This window comes from Vanessa cardui, chromosome 13 (genome assembly GCF_905220365.1).
Source record: "Vanessa cardui chromosome 13, ilVanCard2.1, whole genome shotgun sequence".
Classification (NCBI taxonomy): Eukaryota; Metazoa; Arthropoda; class Insecta; order Lepidoptera; family Nymphalidae; genus Vanessa; species Vanessa cardui.
The window spans coordinates 13768833-13789368 of NC_061135.1; the positions used below are offsets into that span (position 1 = coordinate 13768833).

Here is a 20536-nt window from a genome sequence, read left to right on the forward strand (position 1 = left end):
TTGGAGATGTAAGGGTAATTGATAGACTTACCGATAGTCATACTTAACCTAGCCGTAATCTTAATAGGGCAGAGCTCTAAAGGATGAATTATAATTTATTGTTTCAAAATATGTATATGAAATGATTAAAAAATCTACCATTAAATAATAAAAAAATGTTTGACCTATTTGCAAACTCAATGAGCATAAGTCCAATGAATGAATGATGGGAGTGCACACAGAAATATATCAAATAAATAAAATAAAACTTATTATAGAAATAACTATGTAACTTTATAGAAATAAAAATTACTTTGTTAGAAATTAAATATTTTTTTGAGATGTTTTATCGTATCTTTTATCTTTCAACCAGTATTTTTTATAAAATTTCCAATATGTAATTTAATTTTAATTTAAAAAAAAGTAAACCAATATAAGACAAAATTTGCAGTTACCTGTCTGAATACAGAGTTCCTTTGCATGAATTTTTTTAATAAGGTAGATAAGTTGCTAGTGTCATTATTCGTAATTTTCGTAAGTTGAAAATTTAAATTCAAATACTTTCTTCCTCAAAAACTCAAAATAGCTCATAATATAATAAAGAAATCGCAAAAATGGAGTAAGTACCTTTATATATGTATACATATTTATTAGTTATTTGACTGGTAATATTTCATTTCAAATTCGACAATTCAGTTATAGTAAAACATTAATACTTAACTCGATTTCTTGTTTAATGTTATAGGTCTTATTGAACATGTTTCGCATCCGTGAGCAGCTCAAGTACCTTCTCAAAAGAGAGACCTAGCCTTGCAAATGAATCTATAAGCAACCCTAACGCAAAGGCACCTTCTTAAATAGTTCCGGAGGAGGCGCTATAAAATGTAGTAATGAATGAATAAAGGTAAGTTTTTAAAATTTACCAATGTAAATAAATAATGCATGAAGATTGAGCTTTTAACTCTTTCGATAAAAAAGCCCTGTAAAAAACAAAACTGCTACTCTGCTCGCTGAAGTAGGACTGATGGGGTACTGGAAGAAATTCCTGAGTTATCGTTGATTGAAAAAATAATTGTGGCATTAATATGTGGAGGTAGATTTTCAACTAGTTATGATCATTTGCAGTTCTGCAGTTTACAGTATGTTTTTAATGTTAGTTTTCTTTTATATTTTCCTTATAATATGTATATATATATAATAAGTATAATATCTAATAGAAAGGCATTGTCATTATGTTTAATAATTTCCAGGAAAACCAATGTCAGTGCTTGTTCATTCTGAACAAATAATGGATGAACACAGAGCTTCTCAGTGGCATGCTCTTGCTTTGGTAAACATAACATTCCTAAAAACTATTAATGACTGCACAAAAATATAATCATCAAAGACTGTTTTCAGGATGATACAAATGTGGTCAACAATTTGGAGCCAAACATGGCAATAAACCTGTTTCCCCAGCAACAAGAGGTAAAATTGTAAATGGTAATTCAATATAAATAAATAATTTACTGTATAAGACATATACAGTGTAAACTCTTTATAACATTATCCTTTATAACGTTAAATCTCTCTATAAAGTAGAAGTGAGCACAACTTGGTTGGTTTGCGTTAAAACCCACTTATTGATACACCTTTATAGCGATACAGCCATTCTCTATTACGAAGAAATGTGTTCATAATTTTAGACAGTAACTATTTATTATCCTGCTCACCCAATCATATCTAATCTTCAAAGCATAGAGTTAGCATTTTTCGCTGCTAATACAATCAGTATTTTTTTAATTAAGATGAAGAAGATGATCAAGTGGATGAAACCGAATCACAACCAATCGTTGCTAAGTTGGTAGATTTTTTTTGTTGTTTAATCAAAACGATTCCAGCACAAATCTAGATATGAATAGAATACATAAAAAGTACTGGCATACCACAAAAACGTCACACAAAGTTATAGTCTGATAACTATATATGGTTGTTTTTTTTTTTGTTCATTCCTTATAACAATAACTCTATAACGACAAAAATGCTCAGTCCCTTGAGTTTCGTTACGAGTTTACACTGTATATTATAACAAGTACTGTTTTTTTGCATATACACCAGAAAAATTAATAAAAGAACTGGAAGTTGCAACAGCGAGACAATACCAATGAATCTTTGAGTAATTATTCCTATTTTTATTACCGCCTATTATTTATTATTACCTTATTCTATTTTGTCGTGTTATGTACCATGGGTATAATATCTTATTAAGCAAATGGGTTTGGATGCAGGATTTTGGCTTATTATAACAATAATAAACCAGCACCACATGTTAAGCACTAACAACATAATACATAATTTTTATTTTTTTTAATACTGTGATTTGTTTTATTTATTTTTCAGGTCCAAGGCGTCGTACATTTCGAACTTTGAGACGATCATCACCATCACAACAACACTCAATTTAACAGCATGGCTGAGAAGTCTTTGACATTAGAGAACCAGCTGCTTTCCCATGAAGGGAGAGTCATCAAAGCGAAGGAAGAGATTGCCCAAACTTATAATGTCCTAATAATAATAGTTAAGGCTCTTGGAGAAGGGCTTAATTCCATGGAGGAGGGTTGAAGGCTGCTAACCGAATCTAAAATAAATAAATACTTTTTTGTATGTTTATTAATGTTATTTTAATATGCCTGCATGAGTTTACAATCACTTTGTATCATAATCTGAGTTTCGATATTAAAAATTAATAAATATATATATGAGTCCTATGCAATTTTATAATGATGATTAAGCATGCATTACATTAATATAATACTTTTTTTAAAAAACTTTTCTAAATACAGGCATTACAAATAATTATTCAATACAACAGAGATAGCTAGGCAATAATTTCATTCCCAAGGTGTGTGTGGTTTCATTGATGATCGCAATGACTTAGGAATTTTATAATAAATAACCTTTTGTACACAAGAATTCCTTTACATTTTTTTTATTTGTTATAATTGATTTGAATGTTAAAACATTTAACTAAAGATATAACCAACCTAAATCGTCCATGGTGATATGTAATAATATGATATGTTTCTCATGCTTATAACTGAGTTATGGATACTAAAATAATATGTACGTTATGCCAACTGATCATTTATGCTTCGCCCCGAGTTACATATGATTTTTCCTTTAAGAGTCTAAGAATTGTAGATCTTGCTGCGTGTTTTCATTTGCAGGCCATCTTCGCTTAATACTGGAGAAGACTAACTGCGCGATTGCCTAGATTATGGAGTACACAGCATGCGATTATAATTTTCGATGCCTTTTCCGGATTATAGTGAAGTATATTGTGACTCAAAACGCTGCGAAATCGTGCCTTGAGTACCTACCCCAATAGCCCTTTCTACCGAACTACGAGTTAGCGTGCAACTGGTTATAGTACGCTTCGAGAGTACCATTAATACTATTTCTTACTGGAGTCATTAGATACGGCTGGTGTGGGTAGCCAGAGTCCCCTGAAAATATATAGATTTAAACAATATATCACAGGTTTTACACAATAATAGTGATCACAAATATTTTTATAAGACAATTATTACCCAATAAATAGGCAACTTAACCGAAGCTAGTTAAATTCGATAGATGGTTTTTAATAACACGATTTTTAAAAACGAAACTGTCATCACTAATCCTACCGTATGAATCCACGATCTGTAAATTTAAAATAGATAGATAGATAACAACATTGTTTAGAGTTTCAGTTATAGATATATAGTATATACACAATTGTTACAATTTCAACTAATCAACATAACATTTCTCGCATGGAATATTGTAGACAATTACCTCCCTTCATATTATCTAATCTCTTGGTCAAATAATTGCAATGAAAGTCTAAGTTAAATAAAATTATAAGAATACGGGAGAGTTGCCTCGACCGACGCGACGGTTCGCCCTTAATGGTCTTCCTACTCGTGGCGTTCGTAAAAGCGGTTTTTTGAACGCGAATCAAAGGGAATTAGAGTGGCAAGACGGACACATTAACAAACGCTTAATCAAACAAATTAATAAATTATTTATATACATACAATGATGTTCTAGTAAACAGATATGTCATTAACGCGCAAAAAGTGAAGACTAGAAAACGTCCTAATTGGGACGTTTGCTTTTAGTCGTTTTCATCATAATTATGCCAGTAATACGTTATAATACATCATAATTATGTAGTAATACGTTTTGCGTAATTAAAACATCTAGTTATCCCTTTTACTTATTGTTTTTATCAAGCAATCCTTTTTACTTGTAACGAAATGTAAAATAAATGGTCCCCGGCACGGCACACTTTTTTCTGTTGTTTAGTATGGGTATAACATATCTGTTTATTAAAATATCATTGTATACATAAATAATTTTATAATGTTATGAGAAACAAATTTAATAAAATACGTTTAACATATTAGTGAGACAACAGTGTGCATACCTTAGACTTAATCGGAAGTCCACGCTTGATAATGGAGATCAACGGGAGAATCCATCCAAGGAATGAGGTCGTCAATGAGGTCTTCACTGAGTCGATAAATACGAATGTATTCATAGTTGCGAAACCTTATTGACAAATACTATATAAATACTATGTAAACATCGCTCTGACTTGCTTAAGTGGCTTAGTGAATACTAGTGAAACACTTCTAGCTCGTCTGCTCATGTCCTTCCGTTAAGAGATTCAACATAATCCAGGGTATTGCCATCTAGAATGAAAGTATGATTTATTTGTTAATGAATACCAAACAATTCAATCATAAAAGGTTTCATAACTAATTAAATAATACTTACTTTTAAATCTTATTCGGTGCTATTAAACAACTTTTAAAATGACATATAAATTATTATGACTTTTGACCAGATTCTTACAACAAACAGAACAACAGTAATCGAGTTAAATTTTAATTTTTAGGTTCGAAATCGAGATACAAAATGCCAGTTAATGTCATATAATACAGTTCTCACTAAAATTAGTTCGTATTACTTAGAATCTCACAAAATGGCGCTAGCGTATAATTTGAGTTTCTGAATACTAAATAGATTTTTCATTAAAAAATCCACTTAAGGAATCAATATCTGAGTTTGGGAATCACATAGCAATACTAACCCCTGCTTGACGGTAGAATATATAGAATATATGATCAGTTTCTATTAAGTAGTATATTGACTACTGATTACAAAAATAAAAATAAAGAATAAACAAAATATAGAAATTGTAAAATATATTTTAATCCTTAAAATCACATACAATAATACTTTTGTTCATAAATATTATGCAAAATAACACAGAATCGAATGCAGAGTTCATTTTCCTTTCGTTTACAAGCTGGCTATCAACGCTCTCCGATTGACCAAGTGTTTGCTGAAGGAAACAGCACAGCCGGCATCGTGTGGCCAATCACATACCTGGTAAAAAAATATTTTTAATTTCGTTACATACTTTATATATATTAAACAATATATTGCTAAAAATATTCCAAACAATTCATAATTTCATAATTGTAAGGACTAATTAATAGTATAATAAATTACTGTAATTAAAAATAGCAATTATTCGTTTCTAGGTATAATTTTAATAATAAAATTTGTCATTTGTTTATTTACGACTTGTTCTTACGGTATGATAAACAGTTAATGACTCACCTGAATTCTCCTGTTAAAGTGGAGACTGCTAGGACAACTTCTCAGCACTTTCTCACCCCACACACAGTAATAAAATTGGTTGCAATTTTCCTCGTGAGGAAGGAGCCAATGAATATGAGGATTAACTGGACATCCATTCGCATTCAGATCAGGATTAGGTGAGTTCGTGGTTGTAGATGGCCTCACTGTCGTCGTCGTTGTAGTCGTTGGTCTAGGTGTTGTTGTAGTTGTGGTAGTAGTCGTTGGTCTTGGTGTTGTTGTGGTTGTTGTAGTAGTTGTTGGTTTTGGTGTCGTTGTTGTAGTAGTCGTAGTTGAAGTTGTTGTTGGTTTTGGTGTCGTTGTTGTAGTAGTCGTAGTTGAAGTCGTTGTTGGTTTTGGTGTCGTTGTTGTAGTAGTTGTAGTTGAAGTAGTTGTTGGTTTTGGTGTCGTTGTTGTAGTAGTCGTAGTTGAAGTAGTTGTTGGTTTTGGTGTTGTTGTTGTAGTAGTCGTAGTTGAAGTCGTTGTTGGTCTCGGTGTCGTTGTTGTTGTAGATGTGGTTGTGCTTGGAGCTTGTGTTGATGTTATTGGTCTGCTTGTTGTTGTTTCATCGGGAACATTCCTGCCGGTACAGTCTACATTAGCTTGCCAGTCACATTGCCAGGTTTCTAAATTGAAGTACAGGTCAGCTGGGCACTCCATAACTACAGGTTTTCCGAAAGTACACTTGTAAAATTTGTTACAGTCTTCATGCCGAAGAAGTTGTTCGATGGTCCAGTCTTCTTCTTGTTCAGGGGGACACTGGTTGATTTCGCCATTTGCAATGGCCACAGCCACGAAAAGTACGGCTACGATAGCTGAACAAACAAGAAAATAAAATAAGTATTGTTTATATAAAATAATTAATTAACGAATATATTTTTACATATACATAACATCGGCACCAAACGTGTTATCAAAATTTCAAAATATTTAATCCACACGTAGGTACAACATATTATAATAAAATTGCAAAATCAATATTTTGTTATAATTAATTTTACAAACGTACCTCTCATGTTTGTTATGTATTTTGCAATGTGATTAGTAATAATCGCCGTAACGATATATATATAGTCACGACGTTTAATCAAAACGTTTTATCGTACAAATCTTAACCATCTAACTAATTTGATTTGTTCCTATCGTTTGATTATCACTTTCTTTATCAATAAAATTAATCATATCTTATATCATATCCAGTAAATAACAAAAATATATAATATTATAACACCACGTGCTAAAATATTATAAAATACTATTCTATAATAGATAAAATATACAGAACTAGCAGCCCCGCTTGGCACGGATGGACGTCAGTTGTTGTTTTATATTTTTACCTTTTATTTTTGTTGTTTTTTTTCCGACATTTTTGTCGTTTGTCGTTAATTGTCGTTTTATTTTAACTAAAATGTAATGTAAGGAGTTGCAGTGGCTAACTGAAAATCTACTAGGTACACCAATATATATAAAACTCTTTATAAATCTTTGTGTATATTTTATAAGTAGAATAGAAAGCCTTTTATTTCTCGCATAGAATTAAAATTAATTTATGATTTACATTTAATAACATTTTCATTATAATATTAGTTAAATTTATAATGGTAAGTTAAAATATTTCAGTTATTTTACATACAAGCATGCAAGAAACCCTCTTATGTGAGGGTGAAGGCTTCTTCCAGACTTTTCCATTTGTCTCTATCTTTGGCGATTGTCATCCAGTTTTCACCAGCTAATTTGAAAATATAATTTCAACAAGAAATGTTCTTCCTCTATTTATATTATTATATATTATATTATTTTGATATTTCTTAACAATGAATCCAACCATACAAACCACGTGTTTCACCTGTATAGCAAAAAAATAAAATGTCGTATTCCTGGATTAATGTGCCGATACGGCGGATTTCAAAAAGGCCAATTACACCGAATTTGTGTTTTTCAAAGAACAATCAGTGGGTTGTTGATAGAGTTCTAACATTATGTTGCCATTTGCCAAAAAGTATTGGTAGAGTTTTTTTGAAGAGTTTTGGTCGAGCTCTCTACTATGCTCTCGAGCGGCTACAAACCGTTCTCCAAGTATCTACTTATATATTAAGATTATAAATTTCCCTAAATATTCTTCTCAGATTCGCTTATAATGTCGATTTTTAATTTCTTATCCTTTTATAGATTAATAAATGATACGTTTATAATCATGGGTGATGGTTCACGAAAACTAGTGTAGTTGAATCTTAGATCACCATCTTCGAATGTAGGTCAGATGTGATTCGCACTGGCAAGGGGAGAGTGGCGCCGGAATGGCGGGAGCCTTGTTCCCTACGAGTCGCGGAGTCTGCACCCAGTTTGCGCTATTGCCGGCCGCCTCACGTTGCTCTCCAAGCCGAAAATGTCCGTCCTATTACCTAGTACCACTAAAATTATAATTAATTAATTATATAAAATGCATAAAAATATAAATCTCTTCATAATTTTACTAATATGTTATTTTTTCGTAAACGTTACAAATGCCTCGATTAAAACAAATTCGATGGACACTATAAAAAAGTCCCTCGAGGAACACCAGGGGCACTTGTTAGTGAATAAAAGTAAAACAAAAAGTGTACCGTTGAAAATAGCGAATGTAACGAAAGTAAATTTTGTTCGTCCAAAATTAAAAAAGAAAAAGACTGAAGCGAAAATTATTACACTGGAACAGTAAGTATTATTTCATTATTATTAGCACAATTATATCGAACAGATGCAATATACCAAGATCTGATTAAATCATCAAAAACATCAAAATGATTAAAATCAAAATTCTAAGTAAGAAAAATCTTAGCAATATAATTAATAGAATTTCTACAACGAGTTTTTGTTTTTGCATCTCAATAAGGGTACGGAGTTGGGCAAAGGCAATATCAGATAAACTGTTCGAAAATGAGAAGCAGTTCGTGCGACGAGACATACTTTTAAAAGGCTTTGCCGATATAAAGTCCGAAGTCCGTAACGGAACAGCAATTGTGGAAAAAACTACAAATATCTTGAACGAACTATTAGAACGACGTGGTAGAGCTGCCGAATCCATCATGCGAAAAGCTGAAGAACTGGCTGCAAATAAAGTTCCTCCTCCATCTGATTACACCTTTATAAGGAGTGATGTAAGTAGCACTGTTTATAAACTATTTAAAAATTATCATAAAAGTAATTAACTTAAAAAAAAATCGACTTCAAATGCGTGAACACAAAAAAAATAATCGATCAAATTTGATTTATAATCGGCGAAGATATTGCGTATAAAAAAGTTCATCCCCAATTTTCCACCCTTGGGCGTTGTTTTTTTTATTATTGAATTTAAATGGGACCACCCTTGAGGTGTTATTACCTATACGGCGAAAAAAGATTTGTTCAAATCGAACAGAATACAGAAAAAAACATACGGGTCGAATTGAGAACCTCCTCCTTTTTTTGAAGTCGGTTGAAAATAGAGAAACATTAAAGTTAGCTAAAATACATTCAGTTTAAAGAAGGGATATTATTCAATACAAGATTATACAGACGATACAAAGCGTGAAATTAATACTTGATGACTTCAAGGCAGGATATACTACATTCATATTATATAATTGTAAATATCTAACATGACTGTATTTTAAAAATGTTGAAAAAGAGGAAATACTGAGTATCTTGTCGGATCTTCTCGGTAGAATCTACTTTCCGTCACCAGTTGTTACTTCACTTAATATAATTGTTAAATGACGATTCAAAAGTTCTTGTAAAAGCCTACTTGAATAAATTATATTTTGATTTTCATTTTAAGAAAGTAAATGCTAATGTCCTGTCGTTACAACAGAAATTCTTCGAAAAAAGAATAAAAATAATCAAAATCAAAATAAACTTTATTCATCATATCCATTCAAATAAGAACAACAATAAAAAAACCCCACAAAAATAAAAATAAAATAAAACATTTTTACATACAAAAAACGACCATGATAACCAACGATTTCAACAATTCTAAAACCCTATCACAATACGTATTATGAGAAACCTAATATTACTTAAGCAAAAAGTGTGTTTTAGGACATAGATGTCTTAAAACAAGAGGAGAAACAGGAGAAAGACTTGGAGCTTCCTTTGAATTGCAGCAGCCTGAACAAAGTGAAACTTACGAGTAGCGTACACTTTGACGCGAATGTATCTTTAGAGTACACCAGCGTGCACGTCGCTTTAGAAGTATTTGAATGTGGTAAGAACGATCTCTCATTTACTTGTTTCGCGTGATAAATCTTTGTGCTATTATACAAAAGCATATTTTTGGAGAATAAATTATATTAAATTGAGAACAATTCGTGAATCTTAACCGAAGATCAAGAATTATAATCTAGTGTCGAACTTCGAAGTTTATATGTTATTTTGTACTGATAAAAAAATATTACTTGCCGGAAGTCCCATTTTTTTCTATTAATTTCGAATGGTTATAGGTTTTTTTTTAATCATTTTTTTAAAAAATTTTAATGCTTATCACTAATATCTAATCTTTTTCTATATATTTACAAGCACATTCACAGAACAATTACCCCTATTTTATCATACATCCTATACAAACTCCTTAAGGATTTAGCCATTTATTTTTATGTAATGTAACATAGATTAACGAAAAGTTAAAGTATTATGACTTTTATATTCCTTACTTAAGAAATCATAGATTCTCCATACAAATTTTCAGTCCCTTTTCACACTCTTAATGCATAATTTTCATGATAAAAACTAAACTGTCTCCTTCCCCGGGACTCAAACTACCTCTTTATCATATTTAATCTAAATTTTTTCAGTAATCTAATCGCAAATAAGTTACATACAGTTACTTTGACATGTATAATACTGATAGGGATGTGTCTTTCTAGATCCTCGGGTTCTTGAACATGTACATTGGACAGAAGGACTATTGTCTACTTTTAGAGAAAATTACGCCCAAGATGCCACACTCGACTTCCAATACATGTGCAGTGCCAAGGGTTTCCTGAGACATTATCCTGGTATGATAACAATTTATTTGAATACTCTATCGAATATTATTTTAGGAAATTTCTCATAATTGCAAATCTTTTGTTACTCGCAATTTGCTTATCAGAAACACGAATTTCTAATTAAAACATTGATAAAAATAATATGTTTTATATTTTAATCGAAATGCGAAGATAAAGTTCAATGAAATATATTCTAGCGGCCTTATGGCAAAATATGTACAAGCTGAAGACGGATGGCGAATATTTATACGACTGTCGACTTCGTCCGTGGTATGTGAGCGCTAGCGGCGCCCCTATAGACGTGCTGATACTTCTCGACGCTTCTGGTTCCATGAACTCTTCCAACTTAGTCATAGCGGAACAGTTCACACTGGCACTGCTCAGCGCACTGACAGATGACGACCAGGTCAATGTGCTTCGTTTCAATGTCGTGGTCGAATCTCCCATTCCATGCTTCAACGAAAAACTGGTACCAGTGAGTAAGCTGATGCTATCAAGTTAAGGAACTGATTTTTTTTAAAAATATAGAATCGATAACAGCTGATAAAAGATAAGTTATGTTTTTTTAATGGAATTATTATTGCATCTGATTGATATTACTCGAAATATTAGACATATAAAAAAAGTTTCAAAAACTATACCTCATAATAGGAACCCAAACCTACAAACATGTAATTAGTATCTCACAGCGTCAATGGGCCGACAACCCTGCTATCTATAATTACACCGATTGACTCACCCACCCTTGAAACCAAAACGGTACGATACTAAGTATTGGTGCTTAAAGATAGACTAATTGAAAATTAGTTCAAAGGAAACAGTAGATATGGCAACCACTTTTTTTTTATTTTGAAGTGTTCTCTATAAATCTTTACAGATTTGAATCGGCGAAATTTTCATAACATAACATAATTTCCAATGAATTATAATGTATTAGTTTTATAATAGAAGGTGGGTTATTAGCCCAGGCAACGAAGCTAAAATAAAAATGTTAAATACGAAAGTTTTGAAAATTGGTAACAATGTTCATTCTAGCTTATTATAGAATGTATCAAAAGTCCTGAACAATTGAAGCTCCGCCATCTTGATAAAAAGGTGCACTTTTATGGTTTTTGCTAAATAACACCTCAATTATGATATTTATTGAACAAATAGGTATTACAAAAGTTGCAGAACATTAAATTTCCGTTAAAAAAGTTCAATGCATTTTTCAGTCAAAATGTTCTCGAATAAATTGACGACAAAAAAAAGTTTCAAAACCGATTCTTCGCAAGATACAATCGCTGACGCTGGAGAAGGTTTTTTTTTTGGCCATGTACGGTGCAAGAACTGCAGAAAAATCTTTAAATAAACACAGATTTTATTGTATTATTGTTGTTATTATATTAGTTTCTGAAGAATTTGAATTCGTTTACTTGTTATGAATTACTCCTCCGACGACCTCCGTGGTCGAGTGGCGTGTACACCGGTTTTCATGGGTACGCCACTCTGAGGTCCCGGGTTCGATTCCCGGCCGAGTCGATGTAGATTACCATTAATTTTCTATGTTGTCTTGGGTCTGGGTGTTTGTGGTACCGTCGTTACTTCTGATTTCCATAACACAAGAGCTTCAGCTACTTACATTGGGATATATACAGAGTAATGTATGTGAAGTTGTCTCATATTTATTATTTATTATTATTATTACTTTTGTGTTTCTTCCATATTCACAAGGCAAACCACGTGAACTCTGCGGCAATGATGGCCGCGCTGAAGTACCAGAAGGCGGTTAACGAAACGAAAATGGACAACGTCCTCACGTACTCGGTGCACTTGCTGAATAAGCAGCGCAAGGCGAAAGACACGCCGACGTCCTGCCAACAAGCCATTGTCATGCTAACGGACAGCCTCTACGAGAACTATACTGAACTTATGCATCGAATCGACCCGGATGGCAGTATAAGGTACGCCTGTGAAGTTTTTGTAATATCTTTTTCGAAACATTATTATGATACTAAGGTTGTACCAAGTACAGAATAAAATTAAATATATTTTTATATTTTAACGAGCTTATAAATCTTCAGATGATAAGAATAAGCTACAAAATTATAGAAAAACTATAATTGGATATTGCTTGAGTGTATACATATGTGCAATTGATGATATCACAAGACAAGTCGAGAAAACAATTAAGACGACCTTTTTTTGCTTTAGGTAGAAAGGCAATGTTTTAAATAAGACATAATATAGACACATAAATATGACATACGTAGAAGTATTTCCCTATTTTTATGTGTAGTCCAATTAAAACTATTTAAGAGTTACATGTTATATGAGATGGAGTTGAGATGGCTCAGTAGTTAGAACGCGTGCATCTTATCCGATGTTTGCGGATTTAAACCCAGGCAAGCACCACTGAATATTCATGTGCTTAAGTTGTTAAGTCTCATGCTCGGTGGTGAAGGAAAACATCGTGAGAAAACCTGCATCTGTCTAATTTAATATAAATTCTGCCACATGTGTATCCAAAACCGTATCAAGCGTGGTGGAATATGTTCCAAACCTTCTCTTCAAAGGGAGAGGAGGCCCAGCGGTGGAGAATTTATAGGCCGTTGCTGTTGTTGTTTCAACATAATTAAACTCAAACTCAAATAACTTTATTCAATATAGAAGCATTACACTTTCTTATTGATGGTCAATTGAAACACTACCATCGGTTCGGAAAAGAAAATTTGTGCTATCGATCATAAACTCATTAATTGTATAGTAACCTTTTGGACACAAGCGTTCCTTAATATTTTTTTTTAATTTTGCAACAGAGGCATTTTGAACGCTTTCTGGGATCCTGTTGTAAAACCGTATACATTGCCCCACAAAGGAGTTACTGACTCTATGTAGTCGAGTGACAGGAGTAACTAGTTTGTGTTTGTTCCTTGTACCAATGCTATGAGAATCACATTTTCTCATGAAATCATTAATATTTTTTCGTACATACATAACATTGCAGAATATACATATATTGAGAAGCAACAGTCAATATCTTGATTTCTTTAAATGTATTCCTTAACGATTCTTTAGCTCCTAGGTTATTGATTGCGCGAATAGCCCTCTTCTGTAGCACAAATATAGTATGGATAGCGGCTGCGTTGCCCCACAGCATAATACCGTATGACATTATACTGTGAAAGTAACTGAAATATACTAAGCGAGCCGTATCAACATCGGTACATAATCTAATTTTTTTGACCGCGAATGCCGCAGAACTCAGTCTACTCGCCAATCCGTTAATATGGGGGCCCCATTGCAACTTGGCATCAACAGCAAGGCCAAGAAACTCAGCAGAATCAATTGGATCCATAGATTCCCCGTTGATGAGTACATCGGCTTTTACATTATGTACATTTGGTGTACTAAAATTCACAATTTTTGTTTTATTATTATTTAGCCTAAGATTGTTTACGCTAAACCAATGTACTATATCAGCTATAGCATTGTTTACGTCGTCGTACTGTACCTGTTTTCTATTAATTTTAAAAACTAAGGAGGTATCATCAGCAAACAATACTATATCATGTTTGTTCCCAACAAGAAAGGGCAAGTCATTTATATATGTGAGAAACAGAAAAGGTCCAAGAATTGATCCCTGAGGGATCCATACCAACTGAGACCCCAGGAGACCTTTTTCCTTTAACGTCAACCAATGTAATAAAACATATCATCGATAATGGGAGGCATCACCTCCGGCAGGCTGTTCGTGCTGTGGCTGCACGACCGCTTCGGCGTGCGCGACAGCACGCGGCAGGCGGCGGGCGCGGCGGCGTGCGCGCGCGACGGCTACTTCGCCGAGCTGGTGACGGACGCCGACGTGACGGAGCAGGTGCTCAGCATCCTGCGCGTGCTGGAGCGCCCGCTCGTGGCGCAGCGCGCGCGCCGCCTGCGCGTCTACAGCGACGTCTACGCCAACGTCGAGGTGCCGCCCGCCTACATATTCTACCATTACATTACAACACGTGCCTGATGCCATCTCTTTTGGAAAGATATTTTTGATGAATTATTTAACCACCTGGGTCACTTGTGTAGCGAAGATTTTTATGTGGTTGATATATGTATATTTTTATGGGCTGATATATGTATAGCACTAGTAGTCATCCGCGGCTTCGCTCGTTTTTTAGGATGTCGTTTGTCATGTGGTAGGCAAGTTCTTTCTTGGAGTTCAAGTTTGCATCATACCAAATTTCATTAAATTCTGTTCAGCGGTTTGGTCATGAAAGAGACACAGAAAGAGTTGCTTTCACATTTATAATATTAAAAGAGATTAAATACATGCAACATTTTACTTAATCTATCCTTACGTCAAACATAGGTCGAGACAAAAAATGGGTGCATTGATATTGGAACATTATTCCATATATCTAACGTACGACCTTTTAATTGAAATTATATTTATTTCAACTATAGCTTTCTTACAATATATAGTATATATATATAAGAAAGGAAACTTCAGTAAAGACTTTGAATTAAAAGGACCCACGGAGGAGTGAATACTACTGGCAACAGAAAGAGAACGCCGAGCAAACCTTCCGATATGGAGAGTTACGGCGCAATAAGGACAAATTCCTCGCCACCGAGAAGTTGTACGGTGACTACATCCATATACGACAGCTGGTGAGTTTTGTTTATAGCAGTCATAATATTCCTAGGGAGTTGATCTCGGTGGTCTATTGGCTAGTTTAATTGCGAAATAGGCTATCAGTTAACAAAGGTGCCAACAAAGTGCCAAAGTGTAGGCAACCAGTGAATATAAAATTTTGTAAAATACATATATACACAATACATTACAATAGGTAGAATTCTCTTAACATAATTTCTCTTAGATTGTGGGAGTATTCTATATGAATGGACTTAAAACTAAACATAAAAATTGGTCATACTATGACCACAAGTAATTTGCTATATTCGCAATAATAACTATAATACTTGAGGGTACTCTCATTTAAACAGATTATCACCATTGATTCTGAACATTTAAAGTTACAGATCAGGTCGAGTAAGCATTCCACGTACTGCAAGATACCTATCATCTCATATTTCTATGTGTTTTCCTCTTTTTTTATGGTATAGGTTGGCGGACAAGCATATGGACCACCTGATGGAAAGTGGTCACCATCACCCAATAGACAATGACGCTGTAAGAAATATTAACCATTCCTTACATCGTCAATGTGCCACCAACCTTGGGAACTAAGATGTTATGTACCTTGTGCCTGTGGTTACACTGGCTCACTCACCCTTCAAACCGGAATTCAACAATACTGAGTACTGTTATTTGCCGGTAGAATAACTGATGAGTGGGTGGTACCTACCCAGACGGGCTTGCACAAAGCCCTACCACCAAGTAAAATCTTTATTGTCTATCTTGTTTGTTGATGTTGTTATTGTTCAAGGATACCTATGGCCACTATTACGAGGGTGAAGATGTGAACTACCGGCTGCAAATAAGCGTTTCAGTTCCCGTCTTTGATCACTCTACGTCAGAAGTGAGTAACCAGAGTATTGAGCAAAAAATCACTCGAACATTACATGTACTAAAATATTATTTAACTAATTTGTGTATTTATGTAATTTTTTTCAGAATATAACGAAAGTCCTGGAAGAGGTAAGTTTTAATGCGTGTGCATATAATTCTATCTATCAGATCACATTATTTCTTTCAGTCATAAGCAATATCTGTAAATTTTCTTACAAACGTAGATAAATAATAATATATCAAAAAATCACCTTTGAAAGATACATTTGACACACAAATTAAATTTCACGTGGTAGTAAGTACTTCAACTTACATTACATTATTAAAATAAATAATAAATTAAAAGTGTTTTTCGATTTAATATTTAAATTCAAATAATTTAATGTTTCCCAATGATTACGCAAATTAATTAAAATACTATCAAATTTTGTGATTTAGTTTTAATTGGAGGAACCGTGACGTCACCACTTTCATTTACAATGAATAGTCATTTATTCAATAAACTCTTCCAACTTGTTAAAAACGAATTTATCAATGAATGAATCAGTACATTTATCAGTATCTAATGTTTGATCAGCGTACGAGTGTTAGCTATTAATCATTACAATTGACATCTTATCATTTAATGCGATACCAGGAAAAACAGAGGAATTCAACAAGAACGGTAATTATACACAAATGTTTACATTCGAGGCCTAAATATTTTAAGTATAATATAGAATTGCTAGCGATAAATTTATGAAAGACTTAAAATTAGAAAATACTGATACTCATATTGATAAAGACTAAGGAATGAGTACATAAGAGGAAGTTTGAAAGTGACACTGATAGCCGAGAAGTTAGGTGGAAGACGGCTGTCATGGTATGGGCATGTAATGCGGAGGAATGAGGAATATATTGTGAGGAAAGCCTTGAACATGAATGTGGATGGATTTAGAAAGAACGACCAAGAAAGCGATGAATGGATTGTGTGAAAGACGACATTGTTAGAAGGAATGTTACTTGTGAGATGACGTCTGACAGAGAGGTATGGAAGGAGAAGACATGCTGCGCCGACCCCAAATAAAATTGGGATAATTGCAGGAGGATTATACTGATACTCGTTTTTCTTGCAGTACCCAGTTAACAGATTGCTCGGAGTAGCGGGAGTCGACATACCCATAGATCACCTCAAGCTAATCCTACCTTACTACCTGGCGAGTATTTTAATATCTATAGTAAACATTTAACGCGCTAGTCACAGGATGTACTAGTATTTTCTATCTACTAGTTAATTTTTTTTCTTTGCCAGCTGAAGACATCGAGGAAAGTAATAATAGGTATAACCCAGGGAATTTGGGGTAGGACACCTGCGATTTCCACAATAGATACCTATATCCTATCATACATGTATCTACATATCTAATTAACTACATGAATGATCTACTTGTTATGTGTTAACAATTTCTTAGTATATAAAGAATTAAAAACGATATATAATATTTATAAAGACGGAAATTAATTTGATTTCTTTAAATTATTCGAACTCATGGCTGAACAAAATATATCAATTATTTAAAAAATTACCGATTTTATGTTGCTCTACATCTAAAAATCTCGACCTACCCTCAATGACAATGTAAAAATCATGGCGTACATTTAATGGGAAAAAAATAATTTCATAAAAATAACTAAAATTTTATGAAAAAACCAGGATTGGCAATCCTGTACCAATATAGGCCGTATAGTTTACGATAGATTTGAACAAACCTCGTTTTTAAGACGAGATTTTAGTCTATAATGACGACTTCTTGACTCTTAATTGTCTTGGGATGTGTGTCAGATGTTATGCCTTAGTAGGTATTACACCGTGTACTTAGATGAGTAGTTATCAGTACTAGAGTGAGGGTCACCAATACACGGGTATTTCCCCTTTGACCTTGAAAATAACTAAGTAACGAGAGGTAGGATTTGTTTTAAGTGCATCAAGATAAAACTGTTCTTATACTCATGTAAGTAATATATCTGGCAATTAACATAAACAATTATTATTTGTGATTTAATCATAGATCTAACAACAAATCAAATCTAATTTAAACTAATATGTTTTTGTACAATGTTAATCTAAATATCAGTTCACAGTGTACGGTAGTTTCTGATTTAAACTGATTTTTATCAGCTTGGTATTATTAGGTGTAATAATAAAATTAACATCAGCCTATATGAACCTCAATATCATCATCAATCATAGCTCACCCTTATTCTGTTTATCAGCTATAGCTATATTAAATATCAATATACAGAGTCACGGTCAGGCGTGTCTAGAGATGTACAATGTTCCTCAAATAATTAGCAAAGTTGATGTATGTGAGAATGAGTAAGCCAGTGTAATTAAAAAACGCAATATGATTGGTAATACAATGGAAACATAATAAAGCTGGTTATATTAATTACTGTTATTTGTTAAACCAGTTAACATTTGAAAGTTCTTGACTTTCTTTTTTCCTTCCAATTGCTTTCGCTCTCCAGGAAAAGATATATCTACGTAGACAGAAATTTGTTGACGTCATATCTAAAAAATGTAATGTAACAAAAATCTGAACCAACTACGTAACAATATGTAAGTCGCTTATTTAAACATGTAAATAACTTATAGATAACATACATTTCTGATAATAGATAATGTATGACACGATATTGGGCATCAGAATTGTATTACAGAAAATTATTAAGTGAATTTATATGCATTTGAATACTTATATGTTCTATGAAATTTGTTTTAAAGATTTAATCTATGCAGATAAATATCTCTTTTTTTAGCCGCCGCCTGTTTCCTGCTGTGTAACAACAGCCTTTAGGTCTTGTCGTTTATCAACCAAACAAATGTATCTGCAAGCTATCTTAAAAATACTTCAGCAAGGACGTTATCCCATATACGAAGAAAGCAAAAATTTACAATTAAATATTTAAAAAAGCTTCTACAACTTGTACACGCTTGTGAGACGTTCTACTTTTTCACTGTAATTAAACAAAGTTTAAAGTGCATACGAGTAATTAATTACAAATGTTTAGTAATAAAATGCCAATACCAATTTAAAAATATACAGGTCAAGAATAATCTTTGTCCCGTAGCTAGCTAGCCATTTACAGGTTGTTAGTTTATATATTCAATTTTATTATTGTCATTTTTATATGAGCTAAAAAATAATTCAAAAGAAAAATTTATAATCGATCTCCGTGGTCGAGTGGTGTGTACACCGGTTTTCAAGGGTACGCCACTCCGAGGTCCCGGGTTCGATTCCCGGCCGAGTCGATATAGATTTCATTAGTTTTCTATCTTGTCTTGGGTCTGGGTGTTTGTGGTACCGTCGTTACTTCTGATTTTCCATAACACAAGTGCTTCAGCTACTTACCTTGGGATCAGAGTAATGTATGTGATGTTGTCTGATATTTATTTATTTATTATAATGTCCATTATTTTACTTATAGCTAGGTGCTGGGGGCTCGCTGTCCATCGTGGATCATAGAGGCAACATCGTTATACACGAAAACGCCAAAGTCGTGGTGAGTAATACACAATACATTAAAATATGTATATTTTGATGTTCAGATTAACATGCACAACAAGATAAAACACTTAATTTAAATGCAAACTTTATGCATGAATTAATGAGGCAATCAATTTAATTTAGTTAATTTAGGATAAAATCTGATTTAATTTGATCACTAATAGATCACCAAACCTAACAGCTTCATTGAATACACCTCTAAGCACGACGTCTTGTAAAGTAGATGATAAATACAGTTCGTTTTCGTACTTTAAGAAGATGACTTTATACCGAAAAAGTGCAACAGTGCAAAAATACACAATGGAACTTTTCTCGTTCCATATGACATTCAATTAAGCTGACAAGGATAATCTTACCCTAGTTGATAATCGACCATTTAAAATGATGCAATTTTTATTATATACACTATAATTAAAGTACATAAGTAAGTATCTCAGCGAGCCATGGAGCGGGCTATGCTCGGCATTTCTCTACGTGATCGAATCAAAAACAAGGAGATCCGTAGGCGAACAGTCAGCGCGCTGAAGTGGCAATGGGCAGGGCACATTGATCGAAGGACTGATGGCCGATTTGGCAAAACAGTTCTCGAGTGGAGCCCACGTACCGGCAAGCGCAGCGTAGGGCGTCCCTCGCGAGATGGACCGACGATCTGGTCAAGTTCGCGGGGTATCGCTGGATGCAGGCCTGTACTCATCGGTCAAGGTGGAAATCATCCTATCTTCAGTAGTGGACGTCTTACGGCTAATATGATGATGATGATGAGACGAGAGAAGATTGCGATAATTGATTGAAGCAAAACTCAACGAACTGTTGTTCGAATGATT

General features: G+C 33.5%; 2 protein-coding genes and 1 long non-coding RNA gene across 5 annotated transcripts in view; 2 read left to right on the forward strand and 1 right to left on the reverse strand.

The window, feature by feature from the left end:
- The first annotated feature begins 453 nt into the window (after window positions 1–453).
- Window positions 454–2794, forward strand: LOC124534695. 3 transcript variants are annotated; one of them, XR_006966750.1, is made up of 6 exons: window positions 454–598; window positions 725–883; window positions 1230–1309; window positions 1378–1446; window positions 2077–2134; window positions 2359–2794. It is a non-coding gene; the product is annotated as an uncharacterized LOC124534695 (long non-coding RNA). The 3 variants fall into 3 exon arrangements; XR_006966749.1 differs by lacking the exon at window positions 2077–2134 and having other exon boundaries at window positions 1378–1461; XR_006966748.1 differs by lacking the exon at window positions 2077–2134 and having other exon boundaries at window positions 2359–2618.
- A 2404-nt stretch (window positions 2795–5198) lies between these two features.
- LOC124534702 (salivary glue protein Sgs-3-like) lies at window positions 5199–6516 on the reverse strand (the record flags this gene model as incomplete). The annotated part of the gene is made up of 2 exons (XM_047110686.1): window positions 5199–5397; window positions 5635–6516. Coding segments are annotated over 2 exons (969 nt in total), but the record flags the coding sequence as incomplete, so codon positions are not given.
- A 1433-nt stretch (window positions 6517–7949) lies between these two features.
- LOC124534691 (voltage-dependent calcium channel subunit alpha-2/delta-3-like) overlaps window positions 7950–20536 on the forward strand; it is a 31084-nt gene continuing 18497 nt past the window's right edge. Inside the window, exons 1-12 of the mRNA XM_047110672.1 lie at window positions 7950–8346; window positions 8525–8789; window positions 9712–9877; window positions 10536–10667; window positions 10856–11133; window positions 12372–12601; window positions 14385–14607; window positions 15162–15302; window positions 16082–16174; window positions 16270–16293; window positions 17280–17360; window positions 19633–19707. Of these exons, the coding sequence (XP_046966628.1) occupies window positions 8093–8346; window positions 8525–8789; window positions 9712–9877; window positions 10536–10667; window positions 10856–11133; window positions 12372–12601; window positions 14385–14607; window positions 15162–15302; window positions 16082–16174; window positions 16270–16293; window positions 17280–17360; window positions 19633–19707 (1962 nt within the window). The 5' untranslated portion in view covers window positions 7950–8092. The remainder of the gene's footprint in view (window positions 8347–8524; window positions 8790–9711; window positions 9878–10535; window positions 10668–10855; window positions 11134–12371; window positions 12602–14384; window positions 14608–15161; window positions 15303–16081; window positions 16175–16269; window positions 16294–17279; window positions 17361–19632; window positions 19708–20536) is intronic.